The sequence below is a fragment of the Suricata suricatta genome, chromosome 16 (assembly GCF_006229205.1).
Source record: "Suricata suricatta isolate VVHF042 chromosome 16, meerkat_22Aug2017_6uvM2_HiC, whole genome shotgun sequence".
In the NCBI taxonomy this organism is placed as follows: domain Eukaryota; kingdom Metazoa; phylum Chordata; class Mammalia; order Carnivora; family Herpestidae; genus Suricata; species Suricata suricatta.
In genome coordinates, this window is record NC_043715.1 from 53,168,536 (window position 1) to 53,194,159 (window position 25,624).

The 25,624-nt window shown below is 42.6% G+C and overlaps 1 protein-coding gene across 4 annotated transcripts; it reads left to right on the forward strand.

Moving 5' to 3' along the window:
* The first annotated feature begins 117 nt into the window (after window positions 1-117).
* ZNF615 (zinc finger protein 615) lies at window positions 118-22,145 on the forward strand. 4 transcript variants are annotated; one of them, XM_029926515.1, is made up of 5 exons: window positions 120-556; window positions 12,784-12,995; window positions 15,022-15,148; window positions 15,629-15,721; window positions 19,545-22,145. In XM_029926515.1, exons 2-5 carry the CDS (start codon window positions 12,981-12,983, stop codon window positions 21,503-21,505), a joined length of 2,196 nt encoding a protein of 731 aa, XP_029782375.1. In that variant the 5' UTR covers window positions 120-556; window positions 12,784-12,980; the 3' UTR covers window positions 21,506-22,145. The 4 variants fall into 4 exon arrangements, with proteins under 4 accessions (XP_029782378.1, XP_029782375.1, XP_029782376.1 ...); XM_029926516.1 differs by having other exon boundaries at window positions 120-509; XM_029926517.1 differs by lacking the exon at window positions 120-556 and adding an exon at window positions 606-639.
* Window positions 22,146-25,624: the final 3,479 nt, after the last annotated feature.

Genomic DNA, 25,624 nt, shown 5'->3' on the forward strand with positions numbered 1-25,624 from the left:
CTTGTCAGTGACTGTCATCCCTGTGCCTTGAGCTTCTGCGAACGTTGTTCTCTGTCCAAAAGTCGCTTCAAACCCGTTTCTTCTGAAACTCCCCCGAGGAGGTTTCTGTGAATTCTGGGCTGTACAAATATCTCCACTTCCTGTCAACAGGATCACCCCAACCGAGCCATGTCCTGATTTTAATTTTCCACTCTGCTCGCTGAAAGGGATTTCCGCCGCACCGTTTTGGCCTGGCGTAAGCTCCAGCCTTGAGCATCCCTGCGCCTTTCTGCCCGGACTGACGGGCGATTTCACTTTCCCAGCCGCCCCGCCAGCGCGCGCGGAATCGGCCTCTCGGCGGCCCGGACGGCCGAGATCCAAGATGGCTTCCCCCACGGGGCAAGGCCGCCGAGCGGCCATGTTGCCGCAGCGGAAAAGACGGGGTCCAGTTGTCTTTCCTCTAGAAATGATTACGACTCTTGTTGGCCGCAGTCCCGCGGCGCTGAGACACGCGGACGAAGTTCAGCGAAGTAAGTTCAGACGCCGGCCGGTCGCAGTGGTGTGCGGAGAAAATCAGGTGCGTTCGTGCACTGTGGCCGGGGAGGGTCCGTCGGCGTCCGCCTTGGGTGAAGCGGCTGGAATTCCAGCGGAAGGAAGAGGGTGGGTGTTCTAACGTGTTAGGTGTGCGCTGGGGTGCCTTTGGCCTCGGTCAGGAGGTGCTCGGTAGCTCGTGGGTAAAGGTTTCCAGAGAACAGCGGCCGGGTGCCGAGGGCACATTTGGGGGCCCTTTACTCGATGGGGCTCAGAGATTGCAAGCGGGAGGCTGGTGGCTGTCAGCTGCAAGTGGAGCGGGTTTTGTTCTGGACTCAAAGATGAGCGGTTTCGGGGTTCACGGGTCGGGGTCCGTGCGTGGAGCTCATGCGGGGCCGCCGGGCGCCTCCGGGGCGCCGGGGTCGCTGGGCTGCGCCCACGCTGGGGGCTTGACCGCTGCGCGCAGAGCTCGGGCCTGGGCTGCTGCCACAGACCGCGGGTGTGAGTCCCCGCTTCTGCCCTTTAGCCCCGGGTCCTTTATCAGCTCAGGTTTTCTGACAGCCAGCACCACTTCTTACTCTCGAACTCTCAGGAATGGAAGTTTTTGGCGAAATAAACGATCCAGCGTATCTAATAGCTGTTCTGTATTTAAGATGCTGTCTTTTATCCTTTGTCCTCCAAGATTCCTTGTACATTCCTCTTGGATATTTCTTTTCAGGTTCTGTCTGACACATGTAAAATCTCATATCACACTGTATGTTCGGTTACCAAGGGATAATCCTTCTCAAAAGTTTAGTAGATTTAAATTTGAGGCTTTTATGAGATTATGTGCTTAATATTGGAAATTCAGATAAATTGTGCAAATGGTACGGTGATTTTCTCTTTTGCCTTATTTCATGTAATAGACATTTGGAAATTATTCTTTTTATAATTGCTTTCCTTTATTGCTTTCTGGTTTTTTTTTTAATAGTTTATTGCCAAATTGGTTTCCATATAATGCCCAGTGCTCTTCCCCACAGGGGCCCCTCTCCATGACCATCACCCCACTTCCCCTTTCCCCCTCCCTTTTCAGCCCTCAGTTTGTTTTTAGTGTTCAAGAGTCTCTCATGATTTGCCTCCCTTCCTCTCCCTAACTTTTTGCCCCCTCTTCTCCTTCCCATAGTCCCCTGTTAGGTTTTTCCTATTAGACTTATAAGTGAAAACATATGGTATCTGTCCTTCTCTGCCTGACTTATTTCGCTTAGCATGACAACCTCGAGGTCCATTCACTTTGCTACAAATGGCCAGATTTCATTCTTTCTCACTGCCATGTAGTACTCCATTGTATACATAAACCACATCTTCTTGATCCATTCATCAGGTGATGGACATTTAGGCTCTTTCCGTGGTTTGGCTATTGTTGACAGTGCCGCTATGAACATTGGGGTACATGTGCTCCTATGCATCAGCACTCCTGTATCCCTTGGGTAAATCCCTAGCAAGGCTATTGCTGGGTCATAGGGGAGTTCTATTGATAGTTCTTTGAGGAAGCTCCACACTGTTTTCCAGAGCAGCTGCACCAGATTGCATTCCCACCAACAGTGTAGGAGGGTGCCCGTTTCTCCACATCCTCGCCAGCATCTATAATCTCTTGATTTGTTCATTTTAGCCACTCTGACTGGTGCGAAGTGGTATCTCACTGTGGTTTTGATTTGTATTTCCCTGATGATGAGTGATGCTGAGCATCATTTCATGTGCCTGTTGGCCATCTTGATGTCCTCTTTGAAGAAGTGCCTATTCATGTATTCTGCCCATTTATTCACTGGATTATTTGTTTTTCAGGTATGGAGTTTGGTGGGTTCCTTACAGATTTTGTATCCTAGCCCTTTATCTGATATGCCATTTGCAATTATCTTTTCCCATTCCATAGGTTGCCTATTAGTTTTTTTTTTTAATTATTTCCTTGTCAGTGCAGAAGCTTTTGATCTTGATGAGGTTCCAATAGTTCATTTTTCTCTCAATTCCCTTGCCTTTGGGGATGTGTCAAGTAGGAAATTGCTGCGGCTGAGGTCAAGGAGTCTGTTTCCTGCTTTCTCCTCTAGGGTGTTGATGGTTTCCTATCTCACATTCAGGTCCTTCATCCATTTTGAGTTTATTTTTGTGTATGGTGTAAGAAAGTGGTCTAGTTTCATTCTTCTGCATGTTGCTGTCCATTTCTCATCATCTGCTAAAGAGGCTGTCTTTTTTCCATCAGATACTGTTTCCTGCTTTGTCAAAGATTAATTGGCCATACACTTACTTGTGGATCCAGTTCTGGGTTCTCTATTCTATTCCATTGGTCCATGTGTCTGTTTTTGTGTCAATGCCATACTGTCTTGATGATGACAGCTTTGTAGTAGAGGCTAAAGGCTGGGATTGTGATGCATCCCGTTTTGGTTTTCTTCTTCTATATTACTTTGGCTATTCAGCGTCTTTTCTGGTACCATATGAATTTTAGGATAGTTTGTTCTAGCTTTGTGAAGAATGCTGGTGCAATTTTGATTGGGATTGCATTGAATGTGTAGATTGCTTTGGGTAATAGTGACATTTTAACAATGTTTATCCTTCCGATCCATGAGCACGGAATGTTTTCCCGTTTTTTTGTGTGTCTTCTTCAATTTCCTTCATAAGTCTTCTATAGTTTTCATTATACAGATCTTTTACATCTTTTGTTAGGTTTGTTTCTAGGTATTTATGGGTTTTTTTGTGCAATTGTGAATGGGATCAGTTTCTTGATTTCTCTGTCTGTGGCTTCATTATTGGTGTATAAAAATGGAACCAATTTGTGTACATTGATTTTCTACCCTGCGACTTTGCTGAATCCACGGATCAGATCTAGAAGGCTTCTGGTGGAGTCACTCAGGTTTTACATGTAGAGTATCATGTCATCTGTGAAAAGGGAAAGTTTGACTTCATCTTTGCCGATTCTGATGCCTCTTATTTCCTTTTGTTGTCTGATTGCTAATGCTAGGACATCCAGCACTATGTTAAACAACAGTGGTGAGAGTGGACACCCTGTCCTGTTCCTGATCTCAGGGGGAAAGCTCTCAGTTTTTCCCCATTGAGGATGAGATTGGCTCTGGACTTTTCATAAATGGCTTTTATAATGTTTAAGTAAGTTCATTCTAGCACGACTTTCTTGAGGGTTTTTATTAAGAAAGGATACTGTATCTTGTCAAATGCTTTTTCTGCATCTATCGACAGGATCATATGGTTTTTATCTTTTCTTTTGTTAATATGATGTATCACCTTGATGGATTTGCAAATATTGAATCAGCCCTGTAACCCAGGAATCAATTTCACTTGATCATGATGGATAATTCTTTTTATGTGCTGCTGAATTCGTTTTGCTAGTATCTTTGCTAGTCATATTTTTGCATCGGTATTCATTAAGAATATTGGTCTGTAGTTCTTTTTTGTTGGGTGTCTGGTTTTGAATCAAAGTGATGCTGGCTTCATAAAATGAGTCCAGAAGTTTTCCTTCTATTTCTATTTTTTGGAATAGCTTGGAAGAATGGATATTAACTCTGATTAAATGTCTGGTAAAATTTTCCTGGGAAGCCATCTGGCCCTGGGCTTTTATTCATTGGGAGATTTGTGATAACTGATTCGATTTCTTCACTGGTTATGGGTCTCTTCAGATTTTCTATCTCTTCCCATTTGAATTTAGGTAGTGCACGTGTTTTAGGAATTTGTCCATTTCTTAAGATTGTCCATTTTGTTGGCATATAATTTTTCATAGTAACCTCTGATTATTGCTTGTATTTCTGAGGGATCAGTTGTAATACACCCATTTTCATTCATGATTTTGTCTATTTGTGTGTTCTCTCTTTTCTTTCTGAGGAGCCTGGCTAGAGGTTTATCAATTTTGTTTATTTAAAAAAAAAAAAAACAACCCTTGGTTTCATTGATCTGTTCAATTGTTTTTGTTTTTTTTTTTTTTTTGGATCCTGTATTGTTTATTTCTACCCTGATCTTTATTACTTCTCTTCTTCTGCTGGGTTTGGGGTGTTCTTGCTGCTCCCTTTCTAGTTTCTTTAGGTGGTCTGTTAGATTTTGAATTTGCGCTTTTTCTAGTTTGTTGAAATAGGCCTGGATTGCAATAAACTTTTCTCTTAGGACTGCCTTTGCTGCGTCTCAGAGAGTTTGGATTATTGTATTTTCATTTTCATTTGTTTCCATATATTTTTTAATTTGTTCTCTAATTGCCTGATTGGCCCAATCATTCTTTAGTAGGGGGGGTTTTAACCTCCACATTTTTGGAGGTTTTCTAGACATTTTCCTGTGATGAGATTTCAAGTTTCATAGCATTGTGACCTGAAAGTGTGCATAGTATGATCTTAATTCGTTTGTATTTATGGAGGTCTGCTTTATGATCCAGTAGGTGATCAGTCTTGGAGAATGTACCATGCGCACTTGAGAAGAAGGTGAATTCCCTAGCTTCAGGATGCAGAGTTCTAAATATATCTATCAATTCCATCTGTTCCAACGTGTCATTCAGGTCCACTGTTTCTTTAGTGATTTTCTGTCAGGTTGACCTACCTCCATTGCTGTAAGTGGAGTATTGATGTGTCTGTTTCCGCCCCGGGCCGGCGGGGCGGTAAATCAGGTCGTAGGTTCCTGAGGGAGGGAGAGAGAATAGGCCAGGAAGGAGCACAGAGAGTGGGGCAAGACAGGTGTTTCTGATCAAGCCCAGTTTATTGAGAAAATATCCACACTTTTATAGGTCTTGGGGCGGGGAAACTGACCTAGGTTGGTTGCTAGGAAACAGGGTCAAATGATTATTAGAAAAAGGGGAAACCAAAACTGAAACTTCAAACACAGCATCTAAAGGAGAGCCCGGACTTGTGTCAGCGACGCTGGGCAGGGGTACGATTAACACTGCATAAGCCCGAATGCGGTTGATCTTTTGTTCAATTTGGCTTCTCCCGTCTGCCTGTCTCCAATCCCTGGACCACAAAACGCACTCCTCTGGCCTCTAGACGGTTAGTCTTGTTTTTCAGGTCGCACCCCTTAGGGAGCGATACTTCCTTGCCTGAGGCAGCCGAACTTGGCAGAATCTTTGCAGCTTCCCACATTAAAGTCCCCTGCAATTAGCACATTCTTATCAATAAGATTGTTCTGTTCATGATTAATTGTTTTATGTGTTTGGGTGCTCCTGAATTCGGTCCATAGATGTTTATAATTGTCAACTCTTCCTGATGGAGAGACCCTGTAATTATTATATAAATCCCTTCTTCATCTTTTGTTACTGCCTTTACTTTAAGGTCCTGTTTGTCCGATATACATATGGCTACTCTGGCTTTCTTTTGATTTCCAGTCTCATGATAGATATTTCTCCATCCCCTTACTTTCAATTTGAAGGTGTCTTCAGGTTTAAAATGAGTCCCTTGCAGACAGCAAATAAGTTTTGTTTTTTTATCCATTCTGCTACCCTGTGTCGTTTGATTGGAGCATTCAGTCCATTTACATTCAGTGTTATTGAAAAATGTGGGTTTAGATTCACTGTGTTCTTTGTAGAGTTTATGTTGTATTGATGTCTCTGGTGTCTTATATTCCTTGCTACCTTACTCTCATAGAGTTCCTCTTAGGATTTCTTGTAGGGCTAGTTTGGTGGTGATGAATTCTCTCAATTTTTGTTTCTTTGGGAACACCTCTATCTCTCCTTGTTTGTTGAATGAAAGGCTCGCTGGACAAAGGATTCTTGGTTGCATATTTTTCCTGCTCATCACATTGAAGATTTCTGCCATTCGTTTCTGGCCTGCCAAGTTTCAGTAGATAGGTCTATAAGCACTCTGATAGGTTTCCTTTTGTATGTTAGGGCCCTTTTATCCCCAGCTGTTTTCAGAATTCTCTCTTTATCTTTATATTTTGCCAGTTTCACTGTGATATGTTGGGCCGAAGGTCAATTCAAGTTATGTCTTAGGGGAGTTCTATGCGCCTCTTGAATTTCAATGTCTTTTTCCTTCTCCAGATTTGGGATGTTCTCGGCTATAATTTGATCAGGCATTCCTTCAGGACCTTTTTCTTTTTTCTTCAGGAATTCTTATGATACGGATATTGTTGCATTTGATTATATCAGTCAGGTCTTGAATTCTCCTTTCCTGCTCCTGTATCAATTTCTCTCTTTTTCTCGGTTTCCTCTTTTGCTTACCTGTGTCTTCTAATTCACCTATTCCCCTCTCTGCCTCATCAATCCATGCAGTGGTTGTCTCCGTTTTATTATGCACATCATTTATAACCTTTTTTTTTTTAACTTGTCACAACTATTTTTAAGGTCTATAGTCTTTGTATCAATAGCTTGTCTGCTGACTTTCGTGCTTTTTTCAAGTCCAGCAAATAATTTTATGACAATTGTTCTAAATTCTTATTCAGTAATATTGTTTGTGTCTATTTTGAGCAGTTCTGTGGCTGTGATTTCTTCCTGCAATTTCTTTAGAGGAGAGTTCTTTCATTTCATCATTTTGCCTAGCTTTCTGTCTCTTTTTAGTTTTAAAAGCTCGTTCTGCTCAGTGCACCTGTTAGTATTGCTCTATTAAAGGAGGCTCTTTGACTGTTCAGGGCCTGTCATTTCAGGAGGTGTTCTTTTAATGGTATCTCCCGGTTTCCCTTGTTATGCCTCTCATTATTTTATTTCCCCCTCAGTGATATTTGGGACTCTCCCCCATGTGTGCTTTGGCTTGTTTCTTGAGGTAGCCCTGAAAAGGAAGCAGACAGACAAACACACAGGGAACAAAAGTCCGCAAACACACTGACAAATCACATAAACACGCAAACCTAAAGGGGAAAGAAAAAAAGTATAGAAAGGAAAGGAAAGGAAAAGGAAAAAGAAGAAGGCGGGAGAGGGGGACAGAAACAGCCAGAGACAAAGGACAGTCTGAGAGCATAAACCCTGTGGAGGGGAGAGAGAAGAATAAGATAAGGGAAAGTATGTCTTGATGGCAAGAATTGACTTAATTACGGCAGTGCATAAATGTTGGTCTTTCCTAGACTCCAGAAGGGAAAAGAAAAAAAGAAGGTAAAAGGAAAATAGAAAAAATATAACAAGGAAACAAAAATAAAATAAAAATTAAAAGAAAAAAGGGAAAAAATTAATTAAAAAAATAAAAGGGCAGCTTTCCAGAGCTGATGGGCGTGGCTTGGTGTAGGTAGGTCGGGTCTCAGGGGCTGCTCTCTGACACTCCACCTTAGTGCTTGCGGGGAGAAGAATGGCCATGCCCCTGCCCTTCTCAGACCACACGCTACAAGCCACTATTTTGAGTCAGATCTCCCCTTGCCCAGGTGGGGCAAGTTGCTTTTTTTTCCCCTAAGCTTTGCCATGTTTCTAAGTCCTACTCCATGCACTTTAATGCTGCAGCCCCAGATGAAATGTCTTCCCGTAGGCAGGCGGCTTTCTGGGTGGGATTGAGTATGGGGTTTGGGGAGCCAGCTTTCCCCGGGCTCCACCTGGAGTCAGCGAGTTGCTGGGCCCAAGGGAGAACAAGCCTGCTGAGGGGGACGGAGTTCTCTCCCCGTGCCCAGCGGTATATATGGGATGTTTGTGTCTCTCAGTCCCAGTCTGAGGTCTCCCCTCTCAGGAGATCACTCTGTGAGCGTTTTCAGTCTCTCTTTCTCTTCCCCTTTGCTCTCCGCCACTCTGCACGGCTGTTCCGAGCGCGGCCCTCCATGGTCCTGTGCCGCCTCTGCACACATGGCCCTCTGTGGTCCCAGTGCCAAGTTTCTGGGCATTCTCTTTCCTGGCTCTGCTTTGTGCTGGCGCTCCCTTCCCCAGAGTTTCCGGTCCCAGGTTGCACTCACTCAGGCATCCATGAGGCTGTCAACTATAGGGACTCTGTGTGCACCTCCATTCCTGCAGACTAGAGTATTGTGGCTTTCGTCCTCGGTTTGATAGTTGCGGGTGGGTGGAGGTTACAGAGCTCCCTATGTCCCCACCATCCTGTGCTGCCCCCTTGCAAATTATTTTGAACGTGTGAACCAGAGATATTGTGAGTGGTTTCATATTAAGCATTTGCCAATGTATATCTATGTAGAGGTGAAGTGTTTGAGATGTTTAGGTATCATTTGGGGGGCAGTTTATGATTACGTATTTATACCCTTGGATTTGTTCCCCAGCCTTTCCAACAGTTTCCAACATAAACTATTTTTTATTGCAGTTGTAAACGTCTTATTACTTTCTGACGTACTTTTCCTTATAATTTTCTATAATGTAAAAGATCAATTAACTTTAAATATTCATTTGCTGCTTGGCCCTTCTACTAATTCTTATTACAGTATCTTTCTCTCCACCCAACATCTTAATGTAGAAAAATTTCACACATACAGACATACTGAAAGCATTTTAAAGTAATCATTCATATACCTACCACCTAGATTTTACCGTTAATGAAGGTTTAGACTAGCTCCACCAATTACCCGACCAGTCTTCTCTTCATGAATCAGCCTTCTGTTGTTGGGTTTGATGCATTTTAAAGACAGTTCCAGATCACTGCTGGTACTCTAGATGCCTCTGCAATGACACGATGAATAGCGTTCCAATTGCTTTTTACTTGTTTCCTTTGTTTCCTTAATGAACAGAGATTTTATTTACAAATAGTCTTGGCCTGTTGTGAAGTGGAATGAAAGTGAATTTTGGAAGAGATTAATCTGGTTTTTCAATCCCATTGTGTGACTGGTGTGACCTGTGTCTGTTTCCCTGTTGTCAGAAAGAGTTAAACTCTCTACCTCTGAAAATATGTTTAATAAAATACCCAAAATTGTGGTCTGTGATGGCAGGAGCCTAGTGTATTTGAGTAAAAAGGCTTATAATTTCCCCATATTTATTGTATTGTGCTTTGTAAAATTTGTATTTATAACTCATTTTCTCTCTTCCTACCTTCTTCCTTCTCTGTCTCTCTCTCTCTTTTTTTTTAATGTTTTTATTTATTATTGAGACAGAGAGAAACAGAACATGAGTCAGGGAGGGGAAGAGAGAGGGAGACACAGAATCCAAAGCAGGCTCCAGGCTCTGAGCTGTCAGCACAGAACCTGATGTGGGGCTCGAACCCACAAACCGTGAGATCATGACCTGAGTCAAAGTCGGGCACTTAACTGACTGAGCTACCCAGGCGCCCCTGTCTCTTTTTTTAAGTGTGAAAACTTTTAAAGTTGTGAACTTATATTAATGATCTAGCAACAGCCATTCAATCTTAAATGTAGAATGCTGATAATTTTCTGATTTAAAATATAGTGCTCTTATGAAAAATATAAGTAGGAACTAAAAATGATATCTCAAATAATACACTTGTCAGGATCTCCTTTTCAGAAATTCTTAGAAGTGGATTTTTCTGTTACTAGTGATACTTCTATTGCCTGTTTCAAGTTGAATGTTAGGGGTGCTTGTTCGGCTTAGTCAGCTGAGCATCCACATCTGACTCTGGATTGAGTCCCAGTCAGGCTTGTGCTGCGTGTGGAGCCTGCTTAAGGTTCTCTCTCCCTTTGCTCATGTTCTCTCTCTCTAAAAAAAATAAGTAAGTAAATCAAATTTTAAAGTGCTAAATTATTCCCATGAAATGTCCTGCTCTTTAACACTGACCTTGACCTGTGTGTGATTTAAGATGGAATAGGTTTGTTTTTTTGTGTTTGGTTTTTAGGGAGAGTGTGAGTGGGGGAACGGGACAGAGGGAGGTGGAGGGGGAGAGAAAGGGGGAAGAGGGAGGGAGGGAGAGAGAGAGAGAAAGAGAATGAGAGAGAATCCTAAGTGGCTCCATGCTCAGCACAGAGCCTGACACAGAGCTTGATCCAAGACATTGGGATCATGACCTGGGTGGAAATCACGAGTCAGACGCTCAAATGACTGAGCCACTGAAGAGCCCCTAGAATATAAAAAAATTGTTTTAAGTTTATTTATTTTGAGAGAGAGCGAGAGAGAGAGCAAGCAGGTGGGGTACGGGCAGTAGTAGGAGAGAGAATTCCAAGCAGGCTCTACACTGTCAGTGCAGAGCCCTACATGGGGCTTGAACTCACCAACCATGAGATCATGACCTGAGCTGACATCAAGGAATCAGTCACTTAACCCACTAAGCCACTCAGGCATCCCTAGAATTTTTCTATTTTAAATATTGTAACCAGCCACCTGACTGAAGACATATACAGATGGGTTAAGTGAATATTGATAATTTGCCTCTTTCTATATTCAAAAGTCATCTTTGATTATTTTTTCAAACTGTTGCACTGGGTAACGTTTTCAGATAGAAATTCTCAATTCTGCCATTGTAGATTGAGTGTGGAAACAGTCTGAGACAATAGTTAACAAATGGATCTGACTGTGTTCCCATAAAACTTTATTTACCAAAACAGGTGGTCTAGGCTTTGTGTTACTGACCCTTGATTTAGATGATTATATGGCTTTGTGTTCTCATTTGGAGTTGGGCACGCAGAGCCCATGAACTGAATCTGGGCCAGTGCCTGTTTCTGTTAATAAAGTTTTATTGGAACTCAGCCACACCTATATTTTTCAATATGGATGCTTTTGAGCTACAGTGGTATAGGTGAGTAGTTGCTACAGAAACCATGTGCGTTTTAGTTTTCTCTCTTTTAATGTGTAGTTATGTATGCTTAAAATACATATGTTAGTTTTATTCTTAACACTAGAGATTACAAAATAAGATAGTTTGTATTTGTCAAAGTATTATGGTATTAGTACTTTTATACTTTTCTCTGTCTCTACAGAGATTTTAGAAGTTTTTCATTTACCACTTCCTATGTCATACATTGTCATGGAATATTTTATTTTTTATTTTATTCATTTTCTTTTTTTTTAAATGTCTTTTAGTGTTTATTTTTGAGAGAGAGAAACAGAGCATGAGCAAGGAAGGGGCAGAGAGAGAGGGAGACACAAAATCTGAAGCAGGCCTCAGTCTCTGAGCTGTCAGCAGAGCCGGACATGGGGCCCAAACCCGTGAAACATGAGATCATGACCTGAGCCAAAGTTGGATGCTTCACTGACTGAGCCACCCAGGTGCCTCTGTCATTAAATATTTTAACTCTTCATGTTTTTAAGACCTCCCGAGAGGGGTGCCTGGGTGGCTTAGTCGGTTGAGCATTTGGCTTTGGCTCAGGTCATGATCTCATGGTTCATGGGTTCGGGCCCCGCATCCGGCTCTGTGCTGACAGCTCGCTCGGAGCCTGGAGCCTGCTTCAGATTCTGTATCTCCCTCTCTCTCTGACCCTCCCCTGCTTGCGCTGTTTCTGTCTCTCAAAAATAAATAAAAAACATTAAAAAAAAATGAAACCTCGTGAGAGATAATCATTATTATATTTCCAGTTGGTGTTTACCAGTTATATTTCTCTTGATGCCTTGCTCCTCTGCTTACATCGGAAGATCCTTTCCTTTTGCTTGAAGAACCTTCTTACTAGCTCTAACACAGGTCTTCTGATAAAGAATTCTGTGTGCTTTTGCCTGAGAATATCTACTTCAGCTTTTTTTCTAAAGAACATTTTTGCTGACTATCCTATATAGATTTATACTTATAATACTCTACAGTGTATGAGGAACTGGATGGCAATGAGAAATTACATAAGACTGTGCTTATTATTTGCTTATTAGCATAATGTTCTCAAAACCAAAGTGTATGTACAAAGACTTTTGAAGAGGTAGACGGACATGCATGATTTAAGAGAAAAATGTGTACATCTTGCTGTATGTCCTCTTTTCTAAAATTGATCCGCCCGAGCAGTCCCCTGCCACTGGGCATCACACTCTTCTCGGTCTCGGTCTCTGTCCCACATTCCTTTTGACAGTCATACTACTTGTATTTTCTACAGAAGAAAGATGTGCTTCCCAGACATGTTGAGTGTTATGTTCTCTTGGCCCAGAGCACTTAACAAAAAGACGGATCTTTTATTTTTAATTTTTTAATTTTAGTTAACATACCATGCAATATTGGTTTCAAGGAGTAGAATTCAGTGATTCATCACTTACATACCACACCCAGCAGGGGACGCCTGCGTGGCTCAGTTGGTTAAACATACAACACCCAGTGCTCATCCCAACAAGTCCCCTCCTTATTACCCAGCACCCATCTAGCGCATCTCCCACCCACCTCCCTCCATCACCCCTCAGTTTGTCCTCTATTGTGAAGAGTCTCTTGTGGTTTGTTTCCCTCTCTTCTCAAAAAGACAGATCTTTTGGGGCCTTGGTTGAAGGTGAATGCATAGCAACAGTGCCAACATCTAGGCCTATGAGATTGTAGCACTCAGGGTAATTTGCTTTTTCAGCCTATAGGTGCTGGCTCCCCAGGGACAAGAGGGATCCAGGGGAAAAGGAAGAGAAGATTCCAAGACTTGGGCATCAGCATTTCTGAGGAAACCCTTGACTGGAGACTGAGATTTTTGAGCAGAAATTTATAGCTGATCCAGAAGAGCTAAAGACAGAGCTTCCCCAGTTAGCAACCATTTCCCAAAAGTGGAAGAAGATGATCCAGGCCCAGGTGACTTTTGATTTCTTTTATTCTTTTCATTTTCCCTCCAATGGATTTGTTGAGACCTGTAAAAAAAAATCAGTGCAATTTGCAATTAAACACTAAAGTCTATTTATTTATTTATTTTGTGTTAGACATTGAATCTTATTTTTCTTTGTTTTTCTTTTTTTTTTTTATTAAATAGTTTATTACCAAGTTGGTTTCCATATAACACCCAGTGCTCTTCCCCACAAGTGCCCCTTTCCATGAATTGAGACTAGCAGGATCTGGAGAAATCTGGGCCAAGTAGGATCAGGGACATATTTTTCATAGGATTCATACTTTGTGACTCATGTTGGAATATATGTAATTGTGCAAGACCCTCATATGAGAATCGTGGTAAGTTACACGGTAGGCATTAAGTACCGTGATCTGTTTCTACTGCCAACACTTCTGATACCAAACGTGAGTCTTTTCACACGAACAACCAGTTCTCCAACTCTCCAGACACCACCTGTGTACAGTTTGATTCATTCTTGACACTAACCACTTGGAGTTACTATTGTACCCCACAAGTTTATAGGGCTCAGTCCTACAGATGCCAAGTATTCGGTGCTCAGGGTACCCATACTTCTGACTTGGCTACAAATGGGCACTTCCCACAATCCCTTCCTTGGGCTTGAGAATTCACTCTAGTGACTCACCTAACTCAGGAAAACACTTTACACTTACCAGTTTATTATAAAGGGTACAAGATGGGAACAGCCAAGTGGAAGAGAAGCATAGGGCAAGGAATGGGAGAAGGGGTGAGGACCTTCCGTGCCATCTCCAAGGAAGCCACCCTCCCAGCACCCTGATGTGTTAACCAACACGGACGCTTCCCGAGCCCTGTAGTTTAGTGTGTTTTTTGTTTGTTTGTTTATTTGTTTTTATGGAAGTTTCATTATGCAGGGGCAGCTGATGAAATCACTGGCCATTTAGTGATTATCTCAATCTCCAGGCCCTCTCGCATCCCTACACCCTTGGGGTAGGGCTGACCAGCCCTCTAATCAATAGCTTAGCAACCAGCCACATCCTTAGGGTATCTAGGGGCCCACAGGAGTCACCGCCTTAATATAAATTCAGGTGTGGTTGAAAGAGGCTTGTTACAAATAACACAAGGTACCCCTCCCACCCCAAGCCCTTCCCAAGGCTTTAGTAGCTTTGTGCTAGGACCTGGAGAGGACTACCAAATACATACTCTTATTATATCATTGTATAACAGGCATCAACTATTATGCGAAAACAGATCAGTTCCTTGAGGAACGTTACTGTTTCATGACACAGAGGTTTGAAGTTCCCATAGGTCTTTGATTGTCTTCATAGAGCTGTTGTGATGGGTAAAGGCCTTAACTGCCCTTACTTCTCATAAATGTAAAGACCTGTTTCCTACAGCTGTTTTTTCATTGTTTCTATTGTGGTATTACCTCTGCCTAATTATATGCACACATAATATATATTTGTCTATGTACATATATGTGTCTCTAAGTATATTCTTTATAGTTTTTTTTTACAAATTTGCTTAATCATCTATTAATCTCTTTGCTTTATACATGTTTTATACATTTCCTTTTGTTTAGTATATTAACCACTGAAATTAGTATGGATTTTCTGGTGATTCTAGCATATCTGCAGTCTTCATTACTGATTTTGGTATTGGTTCTGATGCTCATGGTGAATTTATAAATCTGTGTTATTTATCTACATAATTCTGTATTGGCAAATAGATGCTCAAATTTATATAGATTGCAGGTGTTCTTACACCAGCAAGTGGATTTAATGGTACCTATTATGGAAACTTCCTCTAATTTTCACCTTTGTTGAATGAAGAGAAGACTGCACAATGACATAATATTTTATAAGATTTCTTATCCTATCACCATTCTATCTATTTCTTATTAAAGAATAAAAACCACCAATTTCCTATATGGTGAAATGAACAGAATAATTTCCTTTATCCATTTTTTACATGTCACCAAAAGAATATCACCTCATTAAACATAACTGTGTTAAAAAGGAATCGCTGACTCTGGAGGACGTGGCCGTGGACTTCTCCCGGGAGGAGTGGCAGCTCCTGGCCCCCGCCCAGAAGGACCTGTACCGGGACGTGATGCTGGAGAACTACAGGAACCTGGTGTCGCTGGGTGAGGACGGCTCCCCTCTGTCCCTCACAGGGTGCTCTGCTAGTGGTTTTTTCCTTCTCATCTACTTAACTCTTCAGTACTGTGCAATGATAGATTCTCATATCCTTCTCCCATCTCAGACAAGACGACATAATGTCCCCTCTCTTGAGAGAAAATCTTGATATTTACAGATGTGAAACCTTGTTTAGTCCCTAAAATGTAACATTATCCCTTCTTGATATACCCCAGTCCACAGAGTCTTCTTTTTTTTTTAAATTTATTTATTTATTGTGAGAGAGAGAGAAGGTGTGACTAAGAGAGGGGCAGAGAGAAGGGAGAGAGAGAAAATCCCAAGCAGGATCCGCGCTGCCAGCACAGAGCCCAACATGGAGCTTGAATTTGTGAACTGCAAGATCATGACTGAGCCAAAGTCAGAGCCTGAGGCAACTGAGCCACCCTGGCACCCCAGCCACTGGGTTCTCTCTCATTCCTCATGAACAGGGTATCACGCCAGCAAACCAGATGCACTCTCCAAGTTGGAACAAGGAGAACTTTGGACAATAGAAGATGCAATCAACAGTCGAATCCGCCCAGGTGCGTGAGAACGTGGCAGGGTGGTGGTGGTTAGTGTAGAAGTAGCGCCCTGGTCAGGCAGAGAAGGCGTCGCAGCTGTGACGGTGCCTGAGGAAAAGGCAACATCCCTTTCCCACGTCTCTTTCTTAGTTGAAATTTCAAGGAAAATATACCCCTTTTTTTCTTTGGAGATCTGATCCTGTTTACTCTATATACTTCTTGTTTTTGTTTGTTTTGCATGGTCATCTTCTTCCTCAGACTTTTTTAAAAAATTATTTTTAATGTTTTATTTTTGAGAGACAGCAAAAGAGAACGAGCAGGGGAGGGGCAGAGAGGGAGACACAGAATCCAAAGCAGGCTCCAGGCTCTGAGCTGTCAGCACAGAGCCTGACGTGGGGCTTGAGCCCATGAACCGTGAGATCATGACCTGAGCTGAAGCTGGACGCTTAACCTACTGAGCCACCCAGGTGCCCCTCTTCCTCAGACTTTCTAATCTCCCTCTTCATCTACTGTGACTGTGTCTCTACCTGCATCACTACTTCTCCTGCTATGAAATTCCACTTTCCAGCCCTTTCTGGAAAGAAACAACTGTGACTTCCCCACTTTGTACTTACTGCTGTGCCTGGTTACCAGGAAATAATGATTTCCTGTGGTAACATCTAACCCCACCTTGGTCTCCATGGTAACCTGGCTTTTGCTATGCATTTGTGTCATTCTTTGCCCCCCACACCCACCCCGGGAGCCCCTGAGGTTCTCCATACTTTTATTTTCATTTTCTTCTCAGTTCTCGTAACTCTTAAGTTTCCTCCATTCCCATGAATCAACCTCTTTTTCTTCTCTTGAGATGTCCAATTGACTTCTCTTAATATTGTCTAATGCATGCTTTCCTTCTATATATTTTACCCTTCTTCATGGCAGCCGGCCCATGACTTCCCATTCTGTGTGTGAGAACAGGAATCCTCTTCACTTCATCCTTTTTTGAAAATTCAGTTTCTTGGGGTGCCTGGGTGACTCAGTTGGTTAAGCATCTGACTCTAGGTTTTGGTTCAGGTCATGATCTCATGGCTTTGTAGGTTCAGACCCCACAATGGGCTCTGTGCTGGCAGCTCAGAACCTGCTTGGGATTCTCTCTCTCCATCTGTCTCTGCCTCTCCATTGCTCATGCTGTCTCTGTTGCTCTCAAAAAAATAAATAAACTTTAAAAAAATTTAGGTTCTCTTTGAGTTCAACACAACAACACATTTTAAATTCTCCCCATCCTGGAATTACCTTGAATGTTCTCTGCATGCTGAACTCTCTTCTTAAAGGTTATTTGATTAACAAGAAAATATCTTTTTTATTTTTTTAATGTTTTATTTATTTTTGATACAGAGAGAGACAGAGCATGAGAGGGGGAGGGGCAGAGAGAGAAGGAGACACAGAACCAGAAGCAGGCTCCAGTCTCTGAGCTAGCTGTCAGCACAGAGCCCGATGCAGGGCTCGAACTCATGAACATGAGATCTGACCTGAGCCGAAGTCGGAGGCTTAACCGACTGAGCCACCCAGGCGCCCCGAAAATATCTTTTTTAATATGCTGCATAATTGCCAGCCCAAACTGGGTCATAATGTATGTCTGCTTCAAATGATTTCCTTCATGGTTTTGCTAATTCAGATTGTCCTTTAATTATTAGATGTTATCAGTGCATTTATTTTCCTAAACCTTTTGTTTTCATATGACTTTTAAAAATGTTTATTGCTTATTTTTGAGAGAGAGAGAGTGTGTGTATGAGCGGGGGAGGGCTAGAGAGAGAATCTGAAGCACACCCTGACATGATTTTTTTTTTTTTAGCTCAAACATGCCCTGACACTGGATGTACCCATTTATTATTACTTTTTAATTTGTAAAGTGATGGCAAAATGGGGCGCCTGGGTGGTTCTGTCAGTTGAGTGTCCGGCTTTGGCTCAGATCATGATCTCACAGTTCGTGGGTTTGAGCCCTGCATCATACTCTGTGCTGACAGCTCAGAGCCTGGAGCCTGTTTCTGATTCTGTGCCTCCCTCTCTCTCTGCCCCTCCATCACTCACTCTCTGTCTCTCTCAAAAATGAATAAACGTTAAAGAAAATTAAAAAAAATAAATTGATAGCAAAATGGAATTTCCACTAGTTTTTTAAGAACTTGAGTCTGATTTTTTTTAATTCAACTATGATTAACATACAGTGTTACATTAGCTTCAACAATTCAACGATTCTAGGGGCGCCTGTGTGGCTCGGTTGGTTAAGCATCTGGCTCTTAATCTCAGCTCAGGTCATGATCTCATGGTTCACGCAATAACACAATGACTTGGAATTATGTCTCTCTCTCATTCTGTTGCTTCCCTGCTCTCACTCTCTCTTTCAAGATCAGTCAACTTTTTAAAAAAATTTTCACATTTCAAGATGTGATTTCACATTTTAAGATAACATCTTCACATTTAGTATGCATGTTTCACAAAGCCCAGTAGATATTCCCCTCTTTCTGGACTTCGGGAATACTCCTTATGTTAGTGAGAGGCATTCCATCTATGCAGCAGCTCAAGCCACACGATTTCTAGAGTAATCCTGGAGTCCTCTCTTTCATTAACCTCTTCCCACTTCTCCCATTGAGCCCATCCGTAAATCTTACGTTTTCTTTAAATATATCTTGGTTTCCTCCACCTCTTCTGCATGCTTCTTTAACCGTCTTTTACAGACTGCAGTTGCCTTCTTTAATTGTTTGCTTCAGTTGTCTCTACCTAGAATAAAACCTGGATGTTTTATAGATTTAACTCAATTCTGATACTATCTACCTGGAAAGAATGTCAGATCCTACAAGCTAAAGGTTCAGTCCCACATGACTGTCCTTCAGTTGTCAGTTGCAAGTCCAAATTGTTACCTATGCTTCTGTCCATCTGACTATAAATTATAGATTCCCATGACCTTCTCCTTGGGTTCAATTAATTTGCTAGAGGGCTCACAGAACTCAGAGAAACACTTATATTTGCCAGTTTATTATAAAGGATTTATAAAAGATACAGATGGATAACCAGATGAAGAGGTGCATAGGGCAAAGTCTGAAAGATCCCTGAATGCAGGAGCTTCTGTCTCCATGGAACTGGGGTGTACCACCCTCCTGGCACATGGATGTGTTCACCAACCCAGAAGCTGATCAAATCTTGTTGAAGATTTTCTATAGAGCTTTTTTTTAAATGTTTATTTTGATTGAGAGAAAGAAAAAGAATGAGCAAGGGAGGGGGAGGGCAGGGGGAGAGAGAGAGAGAGAGAGAGAGAGAGAGAGAGAGCGAGAGAGAGAGCGCGCGCAAGCAGGAAATACCAAGCAGGATTTGTGCTATCACAGGGCTTGCCACCAGCTCAGTCTCACAAACCATGAGATCATGACTTGAGCCAAAATCAAGAGTGAAGAGTTTAACCAACTGAGCCAACCAGACACCTTGAGAGTTTCTATAGAGCTTTACTCTCTAGTTCCTCCTGCCTTTCCCAGAAGTTGGTGGGTGGGGCTGAAAGTTCCAACCTTATGATCGATCACTTGGTCTTTCTGGGTACCAGCCCCATTTTGTGGCCAGGTAGGAATTCTAAGCTAAATCGCCTCATTAGCATAAACTCAGTAGTGACTAGAAGGGCTTGTTATGAATAACAAAAGAAATTTCAAGGATTTTAGGAGCTCTGTACCAAGAACTGTGGAATGGAAACCAAATGTATTTCTTACTATACCACATGTAGGATTCTCATTAAATAGTTATTTCACATGAAGGCTTTTTAAAAACAGTTTTATTCCAAACTAAGATTATGAGAGATTACAACGTGATTCATTGTTCTCTTTTCTCCTAGAAATCAGGAAAGTTGATGGACACTTGCAGTGTCAGTTACAAAATCAAAGCATTCAGAAGAGTGTGGAACAATGCTGTGAATATATTACATTTGCAAACATTTTTAATCAGAGTGAAAGTGATTTTCTATTAAAGCAAAATTATGATATGTTTGATTTACATGAAAAATCTTTGAGATCAAATACAAGTTTTGAAAGCCAGAGTATAAGCTGGAATGTGGAGAACTCTGCTGAGTTTAATGAAGACGGGAAATCCCTACTGCATGGTACCCACAAACAATTTTACAGTGTAAATAAATTTCCTGTAGGTGTAAAACCCATCAACAATAATTCCCAGGTCACGAAACAACAGAGAACTCAAAACATGCAGAAAGCCCATGTATGCAGTGAATGTGGGAAAGCCTTTGTCAAGGTGTCTCAGCTTACTGATCATCAGAGAGTTCATACTAGAGAGAAACCTCATGGATGCAGTATGTGTGGGAAAGCATTTTCCAGAAAATCAAGGCTAATTGAACATCAGAGAATTCATACAGGACTGAAACATTATGAATGCACTGAATGTGACAGAACGTTCCTTAAGAAATCACAATTCGACATACACCAGAAAACTCATAAGGGACAGAAACATTACACATGTAATGAATGTGGGAAAGCGTTCATCAAGAAGTGTCGGCTCATTTATCATCAGCGAACTCATACAGGAGAGAAGCCCCATGGATGCAGTCTATGCGAGAAAGCCTTCTCCACGAAGTTTAGTCTCACTACGCATCAGAAAACTCATACAGGAGAGAAACCCTACATATGCAGTGAGTGTGGTAAAGGCTTCATAGAGAAGAGGCGTCTTGTTGCACATCATCGAACTCACACTGGTGAGAAACCTTTTATATGCGATGAATGTGGGAAAGGTTTCACCTTGAAGAACAGTCTTATCACACATCAGCAAACTCATACAGAAGAGAAATTGTACACATGCAGTGAGTGTGGAAAAGGCTTTTCGATGAAGCACTGTCTCGTCGTACATCAGCGAACTCATACAGGAGAGAAACCCTACACATGTACTGAGTGTGGAAAAGGCTTCACCTTGAAGAGTCCTCTCATCAGACATCAGCGAACACACACGGGAGAGAAACCCTATGTATGTAGCGTATGCGGAAAAGGCTTCGCCATGAAGAGTGATCTCATTGTACATCAGCGAACTCATACTGCTGAGAAACCATACATCTGCAGTGATTGTGGGAGAGGCTTCACTGTGAAGAGCCGCCTGATTGTACATCAGCGAACTCATACCGGAGAGAAGCCTTATGTATGCAGTGAATGTGGAAAAGGCTTTCCAGCAAAGGTACGGCTGATTGGACATCAACGAACTCATACAGGAGAGAAGCCCTATATTTGCAGTGAATGTGGAAAAGGCTTCACAGAGAAGAGTCATCTCAATGTCCACAGGCGCACTCATACAGGAGAGAAACCCTATATATGCAACGAATGTGGCAAAGGCTTAACTGGGAAAAGCATGCTCATCGCACATTTGCGAACTCATACTGGGGAAAAACCATACATATGCAATGAATGTGGAAAGGGCTTCACCATGAAGAGTACTCTAGGTATTCATCAGCAAACTCATACTGGAGAGAAGCCATACAAATGCAACGAATGTGATAAAGCCTTCAGGAAGAAGACCTGCCTCATACAACATCAGAGATTTCACACAGGAAAAACCTCCTTTGCATGTACCGAATGTGGAAAATTTTCTTTGCGCAAAAATGATCTCATTACCCATCAGAGAATTCACACAGGAGAGAAACCATATGAATGCAGTGAATGTGGGAAAGCCTTCACGACCAAGTCAGGGCTCAATGTTCATCAAAGAAAACATACAGGAGAAAGGCCCTATGGATGCGGTGATTGTGGGAAAACTTTTGCTCACTTGTCAATCCTTGTTAAACATAAGAGAATTCACAGATAGTCACTCTAGGAAAAATCTGTTGCCAGTTGTAGGCCCTCAATAATTTGCAATGAAGAATCAATGCAAAGAATGGTATTATCTTTAGTGATCAATTACATCATGTTTTATGTTGACAAAAAAATTTACAAAACTACTCACATGCAGTCAGCCTTAATGAAAATATTTTAGGACATTATACATCTAAAAAGTGTTGACTAAAATAGAGTCTATGAATGTGAAAGACTAGGAAAGTCTTCAGTGGGAACTAGACCTATCATTGTGATCATCACAGATCATGAATGAAAAAGGAAACCCTTTGCCTAGACCTCAATAGATATCAGTTCTCACTAGAGAAGTACTTTCCTATGGCAATAAATATAGCTGGTCTTGAAGTAATATTTGCCAGGAAATCCACACAGAAATAACTTGGGAACAAATTTAATGTGGTGGACTTCAACAAAATACCAGACAACTTAAGGAAAGAAGCCTTGGGGAAATGATGAATGAGAGCATTGTCACATGTCTAAACAGATTAATACACCTCTCAAGCATTGAGAACAGGGTACCTTCAGCCATATTTCTGATTGCCTTGTCATTGATTTTATACATTTTAAATAGTGGCATTACCCTCGTTATGTATTAAATTTCAGTATGTACAACACAGAAGTGTTCTGTGAGTGTTTTTGCCTGTTTCATTACATAATTAACTTTTGAATTTCTTGGATTCCAAGTTTAATTGTTATTACTGAATGCTTGAAGTACTTCATAATGAAACAATATGTTCATATGTATACCTCAATATATTTGGATGTGTTTAACCAAGTTTATAAGCAGCATTGAGTGGTTTATAAAATTAATGTAAATGCAATGTTTATATAACTTCTAATTTTTTTAAGTTTATTTATTTTGAAATAGCGGAAGAGGGGTGAAGAGAGAGGGAGAGAGAGAGTATCCCAGGCAGGCTCTGTACCATCATTGCAGAGCCCAGTGTGGGGCTCACGTGATCATGACCTGAGTCAGTCAGATCCTTAACTGACCTAGGCACCCTACGTGACTTTTAATTTTGAATTAAGTTTAGACGCACGAAAACAGAGATTTCAGAGATTTCCTAAATGCCCTTCAGCCAGCTACTTCCGAAGTTAAAACCTTACATAAACATAGTTCAATATCAAATAGAGGAAAGTGAAATTATTATAATGTTTTTAACCACAGAATTTACCTGGTATCTCACCAGTTTTAACATGCACTCAGAAAGTAACCAACATCACAGTAAAAATTCAGAATGTGTTGTAAACATAAACTTCCTCACGCTACCCCTTCCTAGTGATACTTTTCCCCCGACCCTAAACCCTGGCATCAGAGATTCTATAAATTTGTCATTTATAGAATATTAGAAAAGTAGGGTCATTTAGCACTTCCTCTTTGAGGTTGGCTATTTGACCTTGTGAGATAATAGAAAATATATTGGTCTCTATCCCTGGTTGCTGACACATGCTCCTGAAACCCTTGTAAATATCTAAGTGGTAAGTGCATTAGCAGCATTTTTTATTTTGATGAGGCAACTCTGGGAGGGCTCCTGTAAGGCTTCTGGATGAGGACTGGTCGCCAGAGAGACCAAGCCATAGTCAGAAGTTTGCAACTTTCTGTCCAACCTCCTCCCACCCCCACACCCCATCCTCCAGAGCGGAGAGAGGGAAATTGAGTCAATAATTGGTCAGTCCTGAAGAAGCCTCCATAAAGACCCCAATGTTAGGTGAGCTTCCAGGTAGGTGAACACAGCCAGGTGGGGGAGGGTAACATAACAACTCCATTGGGATAGAAGCTTCTGCTTGGGACCCTTCCAGATCTCACCCTATGTATCTCTTCATCTGGCTGTTCACCTATATGCTTTATCCTAGCTTTGAATAAACTGGTGTGTTTCTCTGAGTTCTGTGAGCTGCTCTAGCAAATTAATAGAACTGGAGGAAGGAGTTGTGTGGAACTCCTACTTGTAATAAGCAAGTCCAAAGTTGTAGGTAACCTGGGAGCCTACTAGCGGCCACTGGGGTATGAAATAAGGAGGGGGGGGGTACGGTTTGTGGGGCTGAGCCTTTTGCATGTGGGACCCAATATTCCAGGTAGCTAGTGTCAGGATCGAGTTACAAGGTAGGACCCAGCCAGTGTGCTGGAGAATTGCTGGGTGTGTGTAAATCCTCACACACATTTGGTGACCGTTAGTGTCCAAGGGTCGTGTGGCAGCCAGTGTGAGTAAAGGAGAGGCACAGGAGGAGGCCGAAACTGTAGGTCTGTCCAACACAGACCTCAGGAAAAGTCAACCCAAGATCCAGGCAGAAGCTCTGTGGGGTCTTCTCTGAACTTGGACGCCAGACTTCACGCAAACTGGCTGCACCCCAAGTGTTCCTAACAGTTCAGCTTCCCCTTTTCCCCAAACTGATGATTACAATGTGCCCCACATCAGCCTTGGGTAGGTTCCTGACTCTGAAGAGGCCTTAGCTCCGTGCCTGTGACCTCTCCTCTGAGGAGCACGGGGCCCCAGGTACCCTTACGTTTCGGGTCTTCCCGCCGGGCAGAGGGCTGGCAGCAAAATGGCTGCTCCTGCCAGGAGCGCTAGGAGGGCTCAGTGAGGAGCCGGAGGTCCCCTCAAGCCAAGGCGCACTTCCGGGAGGCCCCAAAGCCGCCAGACACAGTCTGTGAGGAAACGGAGGTCACCTCAAGCCGAGGCCCTCTTCCAGAAGGCCCGGAGGCCCGCTGGGCCCACTCCTCGCAGCCCCCCGCGACCCCAGCGCTGGCTAACCTGGCGCAGGGAGCGCGCCGTCCGAAGAGGTCGGGGGAGTCCGCAGGCGGACGTGGGCCCCGAGCGGATGTGGGCCGTGAGGCGGGCGGGCGTGTGTGTGTGTGTGTGTGTGTGTGTGAGAGAGAGTGTGTGAGAGAGTGTGTGTGTGTGTGTGTGAGAGAGAGAGAGTGTGTGTGTGAGTGTGAGTGTGTGTGAGAGTGTGTGTGTGAGTGTGTGTGTGAGAGAGTGTGTGTGAGTGCGTGTGTGTGTGTGTGTGTGAGTGTGTGTGTGAGAGAGTGTGTGTGAGAGAGAGTGTGTGTGTGAGTGTGTGTGAGTGTGTGTGTGTGTACACGTGAGTGTTTGGGGCTCTTTGGGTTCAGTCCCTGGGGAATGCGGGCACGCACGCTCAGGCGAAGTCTTCAGAGTCTGACAGCGAAGGGCGGCGGTCATGGCTGGGGGCTTGTGTATTGACTCCGAGGGGCGACGTTCGGACCCTGAAGGCGGCTCCTGGGCACCTCAGCCATTTCACCTGCGGCTCCATAGGGGGAGCGTCCCTGGGCGAGGACAGCCCCTGCGGCCACCTTGACGTGGAATTTTTTTTCTTTTTTTTTTTTAATTTTTTTTTTGAATATAACACTATTTTTTTAACATATGCAATTATTTTCCATCATTTACAATACAGTAGTTACAATTACGCTCCAAATGGATAAGCAAAGTAAAAAATCAGAACCCCAATTTCTATTTCATGTAATTAGACTTATACAGAAATTAGAAGGTTAAGTAACAACTAGTTAATCACCTAATGTCACAGCTATCTGAAGTGGCATTGGCGTGGAATTTGAGGTCAGTGTGGTTTGGGGAATGCAGGGTTTGAGAGCCTAGAAGTCTTCGAGTTTCGAGACTCATAATGCCAGGCTAGTGTGTGTGTGTTTGTTTTCAATGTTCATTCGTTTGTGAGAAAGAGAGAGAGTGGGGGTGAGAGAGAGGCAGGGAAGGGGGAGACAGAGGATCGCAAGCGGGCCCTGTGCTGACAGCAGCGAGCTGATGCTAGGCTGGATCTCGAGAACCATGAGGTCTTGACCGGAGCTGATGCTCAACTGACTGAGCCACCCACGTGCCCCAGGAGGCTCAACCTTCCCGATGGTGGAAATATCTCCTTTCTTTTATTTTTATTTATTTATTTATTTACTTATTTATTTATTATTGCCAAGTTCGTTTTTCCACATATCATCCAGGGCTCTTCCCCACAAGTGTCCCCCACCATGACCATCACCCCTCATCCCCTTTCCTCCTCCCTCTTCAGCCCTCAGTTTGTTTTCAGTATTCAAGTCTCTCATGATTTGCCTCCCTCCCTCTTCCTAACTTTC

Coding starts and splice junctions, on each gene's coding strand:
- ZNF615 (XM_029926515.1), top strand. Junction 15,149..15,628: donor CAGGAACCTGGTGTCGCTGG/GTGAGGACGGCT, acceptor CCTCATGAACAG/GGTATCACGCCAGCAAACCA. Junction 15,722..19,544: donor CAACAGTCGAATCCGCCCAG/GTGCGTGAGAAC, acceptor CTTTTCTCCTAG/AAATCAGGAAAGTTGATGGA.